Below are 16,028 nucleotides of genomic sequence, written 5' to 3'. Positions count from 1 at the left end.
TAAAGCGAACTTTGCAGTCTACAAAAAACCCTAAAGCAAAACCACGCAAAGGGGGCAAAAAAAACCCACCGTGCCGAACTAACGGCACGGCGGTACACCCTTTGCGTCTCAGAGCTTCCAGCAAAACAAAAGACAAGCTGGACAGAAAAAAAGCAACAAAAAAGCAAAAAGCACTTAGCTATACAGAGCAGCAGGTCACAGGAACAATCAGGAGAAGCTCAGATCCAACACTGAAACATTGACAAGGAGCAAGGATAGCAGCATCAGGCGGAGTTAAGTAATGAAGCAGTTAACGAGCTCACCAGAACACCTGAGGGAGGAAGCTCAGAAGCTGCAGTACCACTTGTGACCACAGGAGTGAATTCAGCCACAGAATTCACAACACCCGTCACTGGCTACAATGGAAGCCTATGGGCGCAGGATGTGTCGCTGCCTGTGAAAAGAAGGAATCCAGCAAAGGGTCCTGTCTTTTCCAAGAGAGCATGCGTGGAATAATTTCCCGTCAGGGCAATTCTCTCTCGCTTGCTCTTTCTCTTTTTACTATTGATGCTGCCTATGCAGCATCAATAGTAACAAAATATGATGTTAAAAATAATTTAAAAAAATAAATATTCTCACCTACCGGCGTTCCCGCGCAGCGTCACCGATGCTCCCGGCAGATAGCATTACTTCCTAGTAATACATTGCGAAATCTCGCGAGACCGCAACTTCTCGCGAGATTTCGCAATGTATTACTAGGAACGTTAGCTGCCGGGAGCATCGCTGCGCAGGAACGCCGGTAGGTGAGAATACTGCGATTTTTTTTTTTTTGATTTTTTTTTTTTAACCTGGTTTGTGTTGTGTATGCGATTTTCCGCTGCGAAGACGCATACACAACAGGTGCACATGGGCTCGACGGGTCCGTCAGAAAGACGGGCCCAGTGCACACGTTTTCCACAATCTGCACAGGATCCGTCATTTTAACGTCTTGACGGATCCTGTGCAGATTTGGAAGACGGAAGTGTGAAAGAAGCCTTAGGCCATGTTCACACAGTGCGTTTTTTACTGCGGAACCGCAGCGGTATTGCCGCTGCGGTTCCGCAGCAGTTTTCCATGCAGGGTACATAACAATGTAACCCTATGGAAAACAGTCACTGCTGTGCACCTGGTCCGTAATTTCGTTTAAAAAGCCGCGCATAATAGCTGCGGCAAAAAAGAAGGAGCATGTCACTTCTTTTTCCTGAACCGCAGCGGTTCTGCACCCATAGACCTCCATTGTGAGGTCAAAATCGCAGTAAAACCCGCAGATCAAAAATATATCTGCGGGTTTTACTGCGATTTGATGTGCAGAACCGCTGCAGCAGGAAGTGCGGGGGAGCGGGCGGAAGTGCGTGGGCGGAGTGTGGCTGCCCCCCCCGTGCTCCGATCCCGCCCCCCCCGTGCTCCGATGCCCCCCCCCCCGTGCTCCGATGCCCCCCCCCAGTGCTCCGATGCCCCCCCCCGTGCCCTAATCTCCCCCCCTTATACTTACCCGGCGTCCCGGTGTCCGTCCGGCCGTCTTCTCCCTGGGCGCCGCCATCTTGCAAAGGATATAGGTTATATCTCAGTGATCAAAATAAAAAAATAGTAAATGACCCCCCCCCCCCACTTTGTCACCCCCATTGGTAGGGACAATAAAAAAATTAAGAATTTTTTTTTTTTTTTTTTTCACTAAGGTTAGAATAGGGGTAGGGTTAGGGGTAGGGTTAGGGTTAGGGGTAGGGTTAGGGTATTTTCAGCCATTTTAGCCCTAAAAAGCTTCCTAGGAAACACACAGTCTCTGCATAGAAAACTGCATAAAAAAAGGATAAAAAAACGCATCAAAAAAGGACCAAAAAAAGGACCTGCGTTTTCTGCCAAGAGCTGCAGTTTTTTAAAAAAACTGTCCTGAAAAAAAAAGGATGGAAATCCTGAACGTGTGAACATACCCTTAGTCGTCAGGAAACTCCTGGTCTCCCTGCAAATTCCAAAACACCACATTATGAACACCTCCAATAGCTGAATGTACTGCGCAATGTAATAGTATCAGTGTGTGACAGATCTTCAAATCCATTTCTTGGTTTTTATCTGTTACATACAGTACATTAATTTTTGGATAATTATGGAACCACTCTAAGAGCAATGTTCTTTGATTTCCCTAGTGTATTCAATGCCTTACAGTCACTTTTACTACACAAAGATGACTGATATGAAGGTGACGGAGGGGATGAGGAATTGCATAACTGACTACCTGTTAGACAGGCCTCAGTCTGTACAGATATTAGCGGCTGTGTCTGGCAGACTAGTGAGCAGCATAGGTGCCCCCTAGGGAACAGTGCTTTCACCTTTTCTATTCACGATGTGCACAGCAAATTTTCAGTATTAGGCCATGTTCACACTAGCAGTATTTGGTCAGTATTTTACATCAGTATTTGTAACCCAAAACCAGGAGTGGGTGATAAATACAGAAGTGGTGATGTGCTTCGATTATACTTTTCCTTTGGTTGTTCCTGGTTTTGACTTACAAATACTGAGGTAAAATACTGACCGAATACTGCCTGTGTGACTGTAGCCTATATCTGATCTGATTTTTGCTATCTTCTAAAAGTCGAGGCTGTCTCCGTAGTAGTCGGATGTATTGGGGAGGGGGGTTGGGGCGATGAGGAATATGGAAAGCTGGCGTCGCATTTTGTGGATTGGTGCCATCCTAACTTTTTACAACTAAACATAAAGAAATCTAAGGAGCTGGTGTTGAACTACAGGAGGAGAAAGATGGAAGGTTTACCTGTCACTACTGCTGGTCAGGAAGTGGAGCAGGTCAAGAGTTACAAATATTCGGGAGTCCACTTGGACGCTAAACTTGATTCTAGGTGCCATACAGAGAGGATTTACAAGAAAGGGATTGACAAACTCTCCTTTATATGGAAACTAAGGTCTTTTAATGTGTGCAGCAAAATGTTAGAAATGTTCTACCAGTCCGTTGTGGCAAGTGCCATCTTATTCACAGTCATGCTGAGGAAGTTGTGTGCGGGTCTGATACTAATAAGCGAAGTACACTTATCAAGAAGGCAAGCTTTGCTGCTGGTTGCCATCTTGACCCTTCTGGGGAAGTAGTGGAGAAAAGGACTCTGAAGAAATGTTGGGTGATAATGAGCAATAACGCACACCCATTATATGAGCTGTTCATGGGACAGAGAAGGCCTTTCAGTAACCATCTAGTCCTACTAAGGTGTAAGAAGGAAAGATACAGGAAATAATTTGTGCCGACAGCTATGGGAATGTACAACAATTACCAAAGTGGAAAATCCTCCAAGTGATTGTTTTATTGGGTACCAAATATGTATAAGCTGTGGATAATTGGGTAGGAACATGTACAACCGGTCAAGAGGAATAATAGTAATGTATGATATTCTTCTGTCAATTCTACTATTTTTATTATGTAATTTCATGTTCTTGTTGATGTTGTGCTGCTGTGATACTACACTTTCCCTTGGGATCAGTAAAGTGTATTGTATCAGATCTGTTAAGGAGACCTCTGGGTGATTCCCAGTCCGGGCAGAACTAGTTATCCCTCAGGGGATGTTACTCCGTGTTTTTAGGCCATTCCTCTTCTGTAGTACCACACTGGTTGGTGGGTAGTAGCTCCTGTAGGACCTGTACAGGCAGCCATATAGGTTATCACCCAGCAAAGCGGACATGTAAATGTCTCCAGATGTCGTCTGGTTCTGATGTCATTTCATAAGCATTTCTTTGATCATCTGCAGGGTAAGAAGGTGGCATTTTACAAGCGTGCCCAGATCCTAGTGGGAGACACCTGGGCCGTACTGGAAGGAAAACATGAGGGCTCCTTCTATGACATCCATGAAATAACCATGTTTGCTGACTATCGGGTTCCTCAAAGTTTGCTTCACTTTGGAGTCTTAAGATACTCAGAAGCGCTCGTGAAAAAGCTAAAGGAAGGTCAGTACACCTTAAGAAGAAACATTACTGGTTTATCAATCACTAGAGCTGGATGGCTTATGTTATCATGTGCTCTCCTGCCAATGTAACCTTTGCAGCCATTCTTGGTCATCATCTCCTAAATGAACTGCTAACTATTATATTAATAAAGTTTTAGTTAAATCCCTTAATGTTCTATGATGTAATATTACATCACAGAGAGCGTTGGGTGTTTGGAGCAGGAGCTGAACCCACTCCAGTCAGGGCATATGGTGGCTATGTTACTTAGCTGGCATTTGCCTTCTGCAGCGCCACTTCTTGTTTGACTGATAAAATCTTTGCTTGAAGTTGTCTGTCAAACAGGAGGAAGCAGCAGAGTAGGGCAAGGAATAGAGTGGCAGAGGATTGAGAAGAGCTCCCACACACCCAAAGCACTTCAGCCTCATTTGCATATCAATAAATTGCTTAGGAGCAAAAGAAGCGCAATAGGGTTTTATCCGCTTAAAATTTTAATAACAATTAAAGGCTATGCTAGCCTGGTTAAATTATGAACACACAAAAATAAAAAAGCATCTAATCCCAGGTGCTGCAGGTTCACAGATCTTAAGACCAGATACAACCGTGAAGAAGGAAAAATATGGTTTCTTGTCCTGAGGAAGAAGTAGGTCACTTCGAAACGCATCGACAATAAAAAAAACTATATACCCATCCTGTGTGTACCTGGATTTGCCTAACCATCCAGCAGCAGCGCAGAATATCCACGTTTCCTTCTTCATGGTTGCATCTCATTTGCATATCGATTCAAACTTTGACTTCGGAAGAACGGACTGTCCATAGAAAGGCATTGCTGGACTTGTCTTTTCAAGAACTACATTTCAATATAAATAATTTGGAGGGAGGGTGAAATCCTGCTGACAGGTTCCATTTAAAGTGTTAAAGGGGTACAATATACCTAGAGTATGAGCTACTGACAAGTCTCCATGACATCATTCCCCCTTGTGATTTTGGTTGGGTGCAGTGAGACCTTGTGCGGATTTTCATCATCAAGTACAACAAGATCACCTCCCTACACTGGTTGAATAGTTACATACAGAATGTATTTGCATCTGCTTATTTCAATCCTTTTGTCTTCAATATAAAATAGAAGTTAGATGAAAAATAGGAAAAGATTCCGGCACAACCATCCAAAGATAAAATGGATTGTTTATTCAAACGTAGTTAAAACATGAAAAGGCGAGGCCTCGTGCCTGACACGTTTCAGTTGTATATGTAAGCAGGTTGCGGGATGCAGTGACGCAATGGAGGCAGAGCAAGGGTTGATTAACAATTTAATTTGAAACAATAGAGGAACTCCTCGCAGGGAGGAAACAGTTAAATTGAAAAGGAGAAATTGCAATGTAACAACAGTCCAGTTATCAAACTTATCATGTCTTTATGGTCCTCAGCCGCAGGTGATCCGTTGGGGCTTGTAGTACCGGCAACGGCCGGTGGAATGTCCTCAGATGGGGTCCCACAGATAACGGTCCAACTTCTGGCGGCAGCAGGTGGTCACTGGTTTTACCCGCTGAGCCCCTAGTCCATAAGCCTGTGCAGCTAAAGCAAAGAGATGTAGAATTCCCTGTGTCAAGTGTGGGCTGCTGCGCTCTGGCCGACAGAGGGGACCGCAACTCAATGTCCTGCAGCCATCCCACGTTTCCCAGTCTTGTGTTTAGCCGGCCGCATGGCGCTCTCCACTCTCACCGTCCTGCCCGAGTGTCCAGGAGATGTCGGCTGCAGTACGTCGCAGTGCTGAGGCTCGGGGTGCGGAGCGCACTGCTCACCCTCCTGCACTGTCTCTGACGGCAGAGAACTAACTCCTGTTTCACGCGCTTTCGGCTCTGCTTCCTGTTTTAACACGCCCCCTCTTCACAGGTCATGGGGCCTGTCCGGTCCCCTGTTCTTACCCCAGGCGACATGGGACGCAGCCTCGACAGTTCCGGACTCAGCTCAATACAGGTACCCGCAGCCCGGTCATCCTCCTTACACATACATGCCCTTAGTCATAGGCTTTGGTTAGCCTATAACTAAGGGTGTGTATACACCTGAAATGCGTCAGGTACTAGGCCTCGCCTTTTAATGGTTTAACTATGTTTGAATAAATAATCCCTTTTATTCCTGGATGGTTGTACTGGAATCTTTCCCCATTTTTGTCTACCTTCCTGTAATCACCAGTGGAAATGGCACCCTCAGGAGGAACTCCAGGCCAAATTTCCAGCCACACATTTTCAGCATGGTAAGCTCTTTCATCCCTCTCCTGCTCCCTGCATCTCATAAAATAGAAGTATAGTCTTTGGGCCTGTAAATGTAAAGTGGTTGTCTCCTTTCAGAAAATCCCTTTCATCGGGTGCAGTTTGTTATATATATATATAAAAAAAAAAGCAAAATAACCTGTGCTGTACTTACCATCCCCAAGTCTGCCGCTGAGTCCCTGCCACTGAGTCTCTGCCGCCTCTTCCGGTGTCTGATATCGGCTGCAGTGCTGCTGATATCATGTCGACAGTCTACACCGCAGGAACCAAACGGTGAGCTCAGCGGCTCTAAGCGGGCCATTTAAAGCACAGATCGACATCAATATACATACAAATACTAGAGATTTAAACTTTTAAAATACAAGTTATACTGCATGTTTTCCAACCAAACTTTTATATCATTCTGCTCATCTTCTTCTCTAAACCATGCTGTCCTCAGATCAGACTGCATGTACAATGTGATAGGTTTAATAACCTTTGACATCTGAAGTAGATTTCTTTATTTCTCTAGTACAGAATAGCATAATCAGCTATTTATACCGTAGTATTCAAGCTGTCAGCCTCCCCCTGATATGTTCTACTGAGCAAAAGTTATAAGCACTCAAAAAATCTACAAAGTAAGATTTCTTTCAAAAATAGAAGTTACATTTTTTTTGTCACTTAACAAAATATAATGTGAATGACCAAAAGAAAAATCTAAATCAATTCAATATTCAAAACCACATGAAAGCATCGATTCTTCTAGATACACTTGTATGCAGTTTTTGAAGGAACATGGCAAGGAGGTTGTTCCAAACATCTTGGAGAACTAACCACAGATCTGTGGATGTCGCGTGTGCAAATTCTTCTGTTCCCTCATGTAATCCCAGACTGGATGATGAGATCAGGGCTGTGCGGGGGGCCATAGCATCACTTCCAGGACTTCTTGTTCTTCTTTATGCTGAATATAGTTCTTAATGACTTTGCATGTTTGGTGTCATTGTCCTACTGTGTAATACATTTGGAACCAATCAGATGCCTCCTTGATGATATTGCATGATTAATAAGTATCTGCCTGTATTGAGGACACTATTAATTCTGACCAATTCCCCAAATGAAATGCAGTCCCAAACTTACAAGAATCCTCCCCCACGTTTCACTGTTGCCTGCAGACACTCAATATTGTACTGCTCTCCAGTCTTTCAGCACACAAACTGCCTTCTGTTACAGTCACATTTAACTCATAAGTCCAGAATACTTGCTGCCATTTTCCTGAACCGCGGCCCATTTCCTAAGGTTTTGTGCACAAATGAGATGCTTGGCCTTCTTTCCAAGTCGAAGGTATGGCTTTTTGACCACAATTCTTCCATGAAGGTTACTTTTGGCCAGACTTCTCCAAATAACTCACATTTTTATATCATTTGATGTCACAGCAGCTGCTGCCATTTTTCTGCACCCCAGAGTTCAATGTTTTCCTGCATAGTTTGCTCCCTTGGCCTTGTTTCCATGTTGAAGGTATAGGTCTTTGGCCACAATGAAGTTTTCCATGAAACCACTTCTGGACAGACTTCTCCAAACATTGGATGGGTTTAGCTGGGTCTCACTGGTTGCTGCCAGTTCTGAGCTGATCTCATTACTGGACATCATCCAATTTGGATAGGAAGTATGATGTACCTCTCATCTGCTGCACTAAGTTTCGCTGGCCAATCCATATGTCAATTGCCAAATTCTTGGTGCTTCTTCAAAAAAGCTTAAACAGCACATCTCGAAGCTCCAGTCTAGGAGAAACCGTGCTTGGGAGAGATCTTACTAATGCACTATAAGTACAGTTATATGAAAAAGTTTGGGCACCCCTAGTAATCTTAAGCTTAATGTTTTATAAATAACAGCCTCTAGTCGCTTCCTGTAGCTTTTAATGAGTTCCTGGATCCTGGATGAAGGTATTTTTGACCATTCCTCTTTACAAAACAATTCCAGTTCAGTTAAGTTTGATGGTCGCCGAGCAACTTCAAATGATCCCACAGATGTCCAATGCTATTCAGGTCTGGGGACTGGGATGGCCATTCCAGAACAGTGTAATTGTTCCTCTGCATGAATGCCTGAGTAGATTTAGAGCGGTGTTTTGGATCATTGTCTTGCTGAAAGATCCATCCCCTGCGTAACTTCAACTTTGTCACTGATTCATTAACATTATTGTCAAGAACCTGCTGATACTGAGAGGAATCCATGCGTCCCTCAACTTTAACAAGATTTACCGATGCCGGCATTGGCCACACAGCCCCAAAGCATGATGGATGGAACCTCCACCAAATTTTACTGTGGGTAGTTTGTGTTTTTCTTGGAATGCTGTGTTTTTTGGCCGCCATGCATAACGCCTTTTTGTGTGACCAAACAACTCAATCTTGGTTTCATCAGTCCACAGGACCTTCTTCCAAAAATAAATTGGCTTCTCTAAATGTGCTTTTGCATACCTCAGCCGACTGTTTGTGGCGTGCTTGCAGAAACGGCTCCTTTCGCATCACTCTCCCATACAGCTTCTCCTTATGCGTTGTATAGTTGACCGATGCACAGTGACACCATCTGCAGCAAGTTGATGCTGCAGCTCTTTGGAAGTGGTCTGAGGATTGTCCTTGACTGATCTCACCATTCTTCTTCTCTGCCTTTCTGATGTTTTTCTTGGCCTGCCACTTCTGGCCTTAACAAGAACTGTACCTGTGTTCTTCCATTTCCTTACTATGTTCCTCACAGTGGAAATTGACGGGTTAAATCTCTGAGACAGCTTTTTGTATCCTTCCCCTGAACAACTATGTTGAATAATCTTTGTTTTCAGATCATTAGACAGTTGTTTTGAGGAGCCCATGATGCCACTCTTCAGAGGAGATTCAAATAGTAGAACGACTTGCAAGTGGCCACTTTAAGTAGCTTTTTTTCATAATTGCAAACACCTGGCTATGAAGTTCGAAGCTCAATGAGGTTATAAAACCAAAAAAAGTGTTTTAGTAAGTCAGTAAAAAGTAGGTAGGAGTATTTAAAACAAGAAAATGATAAGGGTGCCCATACTTATGCACCTGCCAAATTTTGTTTGAATGCAGATTGCACATTTTCTGTTAGTACAATAAACCTCATTTCAAGGCAGAAACATTACTGTGTCCAACAGTTATTAGATATATGAAACTGAAATAGCTGTTGCAAAAAAAACTATTTTTTATAAAACATTAAGCTTAATAGGGGTGCTCAAACTTTTTCATATAACTGTACCTTGTGACTTGTTGCTGTGCTCAGTCTTGCCATGCTGTGTGACCTGTGACTTGATACCACCCTCCACAACGTCAACTTTGGAGGACAGTTTCGCTGTTCCCCACCCGGTTTTAAGCCTATCACGCAGCTGTTTATGTTTCAGTTAACAACTGTGTTTAGACCTACAGATGAAAATGATCATTATCACCTATCTGGTATAATTAGCTACTCATACATCTGTCTAGAATCCTAAAAAATCAATGACTTTATGTAAGTGTACCTAGAGGAATTGATGCTTTTTTGAAGGCAAAAGGCGGTCAAACGAAATGTTGATTTGATTTAGATTTTTCTTTTCTTCATTCACTTTCCATTTTGTTAATTGATAAAAATATATCATTTGAAACATTCTAACTTTACAACATTTGTTTTACACACCTGGCTAAAACTTTTGCACAGTACTGTAGTAAGCTGTAACATAGTAACATAGTAACATAGTTAGTAAGGCCAAAAAAAGACATTTGTCCATCCAGTTCAGCCTATATTCCATCATAATAAATCCCCAGATCTACGTCCTTCTACAGAACCTAATAATTGTATGATACAATATTGTTCTGCTCCAGGAAGACATCCAGGCCTCTCTTGAACCCCTCGACTGAGTTCGCCATCACCACCTCCTCAGGCAAGCAATTCCAGATTCTCACTGCCCTAACAGTAAAGAATCCTCTTCTATGTTGGTGGAAAAACCTTCTCTCCTCCAGACGCAAAGAATGCCCCCTTGTGCCCGTCACCTTCCTTGGTATAAACATTTTTTTTCCTTTTATAATTAAAGCCTATTGGCAATATATCGATTTATGCCACTGCATTCCTGTAGAGTGCAATAGCTCAAGGGTATATGGATATCTCCGATATAAATTCTTAGTGAGGTTTGTTGACTCTCAGAAAAAAAGCCTCATCTGTGCGCATTTTTTAACACTAGGCAACCACTCACTCCATGAATTGATAGGTTTGTGAGTGGTTGCTCCATCCGTATTTTGCACCTGTGCTGCCCCTGCCTTTATCATGGGGGTTTCCCGCATCCTGTGAATTCATTGGTAATCGGATCTGGTGTTGGTAAGTCTGTTTTTTTTTTTCTGTGAGCTTTCTTGCATTCACATCCTTTGGTGAGCTGTTTTTTTAATTTAGTGTAGGGACTTGCAAGTATGAAGACCCTTGATGTGGGTTGCAAGCTTGCGTATTTTGGCAAAAATATCGACCAATACCTCATGTATTTTCTACATAATTTTTCAGCTTTTTATTGCACGTTTTTCCATTTTTTTTTTTTGCAGGATGCAGCTAGGCCCTTTAGTGTTGGCTGGGTGGATTGCGGGCATTTGTCTTATGGGGTGCACTGATATAGTGATGGACAGTGCACCTGATCTAATAGTATGGGCGTCATCTATAAGCCAGACACTGTGCATCACATGTACTGGTGTGACGGCGCCCTATTCAAGCAAGCTTCTTCTGTGTGCATTTGTACTAAACGGCCGCTCCATGAATTGATAGGTTTGTGAGTGGTGCTCCACTAGTATTTTGTGCCTGTGCTTCTACCCCCTTTATCATGGGGTCTCCTGTATCCTGCTAGTGCACTAGTAATCTGACCACCTGGAGTTGGTAAGGCTGTTTTTTTTTTCTGGAATTTTGCTTGAATTTATGTCCTACGTGAGCCGTGTTTTGAGGTTTATTGACTGTTTCTAATAACATCCAACTAGAATTGTGAGGCTCTGGATTATAGAACCCATGATTCGTGAAAAACAAAATATCGGTAATTTATTTAGAAAATTATCTTTCCATATAAATTATGTTTATATGTAACATCTAAAATAGACTAGATCACTAGAGGGCGAACTAGAAGAGAATATTATGGTGAGATGAATGCAAGTGTTTAGGGTCATACATTATAAGTACACGGCCCTAGTGCTGCAAAGACATCATTACTATTTTAAATGTTCGTAAGCGACTTTCTTTATGTACTGTAGATAAGCCGGGATCAATTGGTGTTCATAAAAATCCAGTAAAATGTTACAGTTGTGTTACATGGATATATTCAATCCTCCTCATAAATTCCCAGCAAGTGAAGATGATACTGTATGTATTTGTGTCCAAATATTGAGAAGGGGCAAAACTTTTATACTTTGATCAAACTTTTGATTTGAGACTAGTTCCTCTTTCTTCTTGCAGGTTGGTTGTTTAAGAATGGAGATCGAGAAGAGATGGAAATCAGGGGCTGCTCCATCCAGGCCGTGGAGCTGATCCATGAGCAAGTACAAGAACTGTTCAAAAAGAAAGGAGGGAAAAGAAGTAATGAAGTCAATCCAATACTTATTAATAACTTTTTGTGGGATTTTGCTCGTGACAACAGAAAGGCTGTAGATGTCGTTCCCTTCCACAGAGTTCGCTGCATCTATTACTAGCATCATTTTTCTGCAAGCTATGACATGCTGTAAGAAACTTGGCGATTCAGAACACATCTTTCGAATAAAGTATATTTGATGATTCTCAGAGTGTTTTTTATTTGCAAATATGTTAAATTTAATGCAATATTATAATCCACACAATACTCTATATAATAAGGGGCAGTACTATACGTAAGAAGAGATGATACTATGCAATAATGAGACAGCGCTATACTTAATAGAAGAAGAGAGTATGTAATAGAGGACAGCGCTGTACATAACTACAGAGGATGCTACAGAATACAAGATGGCGCTGTACGTAACAAGAGAAGAAGATATATATACAGTTGAGACCAGAAGTTTACATCTATAATATAACGCTGGGAGCGTCACTCTGTCCGAAGCCTTTATAGACTGCGCAAGCACCGGCACAGTCTGGGCCTCACAGAGTGACGCTCCCAGGAGATCGCGGTATGCGTAAACACTGAACGCACACCACGATCTCCAACAGAAAAGCAGGGACCGCCAGGAGGGTAAGTATGAGCTATATTCACCTGGCCCCGTTCCACCGCTGCGCGCCGCCATCTTCCCGGTCCTCGGCCTGTGACCTTCAGTTCAGAGGGCGCCATGACGCGCTTAATGCACGCCGGCGCCGCCCTCTGATTGACCAGTCACAGCCAGAGGACTGGGAAGATGGCGGCGCGCAGCGGTGGAACAGGGCCAGGGGAATATAGTAAGTGCTGGGGGGCCTGAGCTGGCGGCGACTCCGGCACCTGACCCCCACAGCGCGCCGGTGTCCCCGCCTGCTCAGGCCCCGCAGCACTCGGCGCCCAGCGACCATAGGTGAGTATGATTTTTTTTTTTTTATGTATTGCAGCAGCATACGGGGCATATACAATGGAGCATCTTATGGGGGCCATAAACCTTTATGGAGCAGTGTATGGGGCATATACAATGGAGCATCTTATGGAGCCATAAACCATAATGGAGCAGTGTACGGGGGTATATACCATGGAGCATCTTATGGGGCCATAAACCTTTATGGAACAGCGTACAGGGCATACACTATGGAGCATCTTATGGGGGCCATAAACCATAATGGAGCAGTGTACAGGGGCATATACCATGGAGCATCTTATGAGGGCCATAAACCTTTATGGAACAGTGTACGGGGGCATATACTATGGAGCATCTTATGGGGGCCATCAACCTTTATGGAGCAGTGTACGGGCATATACTTTGGAGCATCTTATGGGGGCCATAAACCATAATGGAGCAGTGTACAGGGGCATATACCATGGAGCATCTTATGAGGGCCATAAACCTTTATGGAACAGTGTATGGGGGCATATACTATGGAGCATCTTATGGGGGCCATCAACCTTTATGGAGCAGTGTACGGGCATATACTTTGGAGCATTTTATGGGGGCCATAAACCTTTATGGAGCAGCGTATGGGGCATATGGATGGGAGCAGCAAATTAAAGAACGGTGGCGCAGGATGGGAGCAGCACATGACAACGGGGGCGCAGGATGGGAGCGGCACATGACAGAATAGGGCAGCACATGACAGAACGGGGGCACAGGATGGGAGCAGCACATGTCAGAATGGGGGCGCAGGATTAGAGCAGCACATGACAGAACGGGGGCATAGGATGGGAGCAGCACATGTCAGAATGGGGGCGCAGGATGGGAGCAGCACATGACAGGATGGGGACGCAGGATGGGAGCAGCATATGACAGGATGAGGACGCAGGATGGGTGCAGCACGTCAGAATGGAGGCGCAGGATGGGAGCAGCACATGTCAGAATGGGGGCGCAGGATGGGAGCAGCACATGTCAGAATGGGGGCGCAGGATGGGAGCAGCACATGACAGGATGGTGACGCAGGATGGGAGCAGCACATGACAGGATGGGGGCGTAGGATGGAGCAGCACATACCAGGATGCAGACCATATACCAATATAAATGCTCGCCATCTGGGCGTAGAACGGGTTCAATAGCTAGTACTATATAAAAAGACACGTATACATGTTTTTCTCAATATCTGACATGAAATCAGAGTAAACCTTTCCCGCTTAAGGTCAATTAGGATTACCATAATTATTAATATTTGCCAGAATAATGAGAGAATGTTTTAAGGCATTTTTATTACTTACTACACATAATAGGAAATTAAACTGTATTACGGGATGGTTTTGTATGTATGTTCTGTATGTAAGAAAGTACACTATCTACAACAGGATGGGACTATACATAACAAGAGAGTACACTATAAACTAAAGGATTACGCTATATATAACAAGTGAGATACAACATTGGATCCGAATAGGACATGCTCAGTCACACGGATCTCATTCTCAGATCTATGATTTTCACGGATGTGTGAATGGATCTATTAAATTATGGGTCCATATGCCTCCAACAAAAATATTGGGCAGCCCATGGACATTTCACAAATAGCCTAAAGGACATTTGTGACTGCCAATACATCTTTTTACTGTTCTGAGATATAAGAGAATAACATCCCCATACAGGTGACAATCCAGCAGCTGTCGGCTGTTCACTATAGCTGACAACTTGCTGCATCAGCCACCCATCAGTGTTGGCAACGTCCAAATCTGTGTAACCCTTAGATGCTGCTGTCAATAGTGACTACATCATATAAATGGTTAACAGAGTGTGGGGTTTCCTCTTTTAACCATATTGGCACCCTGAGATCATGTTTGTGTGACCCTGATGTTTGACATGGCAATTCACGGCCAAATAGCGGCCTTAAGGTACCGTCATATTAAGCGACGCTGCAGCGATCTAGACAATGATCCCGATCGCTGCAGCGTCGTTGTGTGGTCACTGGAGAGCTGTCACACAGACAGCTCTCCAGCGACCAACGATGCCGGTCCCCTGGTAGCCAGGGTAAACATCGGGTTACTAAGCGCAGGGCCGCAAGGCAATCTTGCTTTGTGCATGCGTGTACTATGGAGGACAGAGAATGAACTTCAATCCAATATTGCAGCCAGCATGCAGCCAGCGGGTAAGGAAAGGGTGAATCAAAAACCCCAAAACCCCGCCTCCATGGCTGAAGATTGTTCCCTCCAAATTCAGGTGACAGTGTCCCTTTAAAGACTGATGTACTTGTTCAGTAAAGTTGAACTTGTTATAATGAACCGGGTGTCCCATGTAGTGTGTATGGCTGATCCTGGACCTAAGGACGTGGATGCACTGGAGGCCACTGGCCTGCAAGTGAGCACAATACTAATGGACTGGGACACTGATTGTTTGTGGGGTGCCAGGGCATGGAGAAGCAGCAGCTCACCCAGAGCTATGACCCTGGGCACCTTACACTGACATAGGAACCCCTCCACCTCTGAGCCCCACTTCACTTGTCTTATGGTGTATGTGATTCTCTCTCTCTGAAAAGAGGTTGTGAACTTGGAATACCTCATGACCCTGACCAATGACAAGATCAACAAATCTTATTACGTCTGGTCGCTCTGTGAAACTAGCCTAAGAGCACAACAACATTATGATTTTTTTTTAATGTGTATCTGAAAAAGATGATGGTCAGTATGGAGGCCAGACAGTGTCCAAAGTGACTTAAATTCCTTGATGGTAATGGCCCCTTCAGGGCTCTTATCGGATCCGGTCATTAGGGTATTCCAATAGAAATGCCAACATAGCACACAGAGGAAAACACTTTGGCCTAATTCAGCAAGACTGGCGTTGTTCACGCTGCTCTTGATGATGGGGTGTGTGGAGTCAGATGCTCCCGATTCATGAATCTGGAGCCTCTGATGAGTGGTGTGCACCACGCCAGATAGCTTGTTCAAGTGAGGGACTGGAGTGAGACTTGTGATGTATGGAATGCCACACCTAGTCATGAATTAGACAAGCAGGGGCACTGTGCCCGCATCCCAGCTCTGCCTATTTTATCAGAGCAGTGGGAAACTTATGAAAATGCCAAAAGACACAACATTTTGTCGTAGCGTTGAGTTATGTCTACATTTGTAAGCTATTCAAAGCCATTACACCAGAATTCTGGTGTCAAAGATTTGATTAATCAGGTCCTGTGTGTTTGAACCTAATTTTACTCAGTCATCTAACTACAATAATCTCTGCCTGTTGCTCTGGCAATTTCCATTTGCTCTCACACTAT

The 16,028-nt window shown here is 43.9% G+C and overlaps 1 protein-coding gene across 4 annotated transcripts in view; it reads left to right on the top strand.

Moving 5' to 3' along the window:
- Positions 1 to 11,974, top strand: part of LOC138644794 (queuosine 5'-phosphate N-glycosylase/hydrolase-like) — a 46,262-nt gene extending 34,288 nt beyond the window's left edge. For all 4 annotated transcript variants that reach the window (XM_069733607.1, XM_069733606.1, XM_069733608.1 and 1 more), the window contains exons 5-6: positions 3,762 to 3,957; positions 11,658 to 11,974. In XM_069733607.1, the coding sequence (XP_069589708.1) occupies positions 3,762 to 3,957; positions 11,658 to 11,890 (429 nt within the window). In that variant the 3' untranslated portion in view covers positions 11,891 to 11,974. The remainder of the gene's footprint in view (positions 1 to 3,761; positions 3,958 to 11,657) is intronic.
- The last annotated feature ends 4,054 nt before the right edge of the window (positions 11,975 to 16,028 follow it).

This window comes from Ranitomeya imitator, chromosome 7, assembly GCF_032444005.1.
Source record: "Ranitomeya imitator isolate aRanImi1 chromosome 7, aRanImi1.pri, whole genome shotgun sequence".
NCBI lineage: Eukaryota > Metazoa > Chordata > Amphibia > Anura > Dendrobatidae > Ranitomeya > Ranitomeya imitator.
The sequence above is the reverse complement of the archived record's forward strand: the minus strand, read 5'-3'. Positions and strand labels throughout refer to the sequence as shown.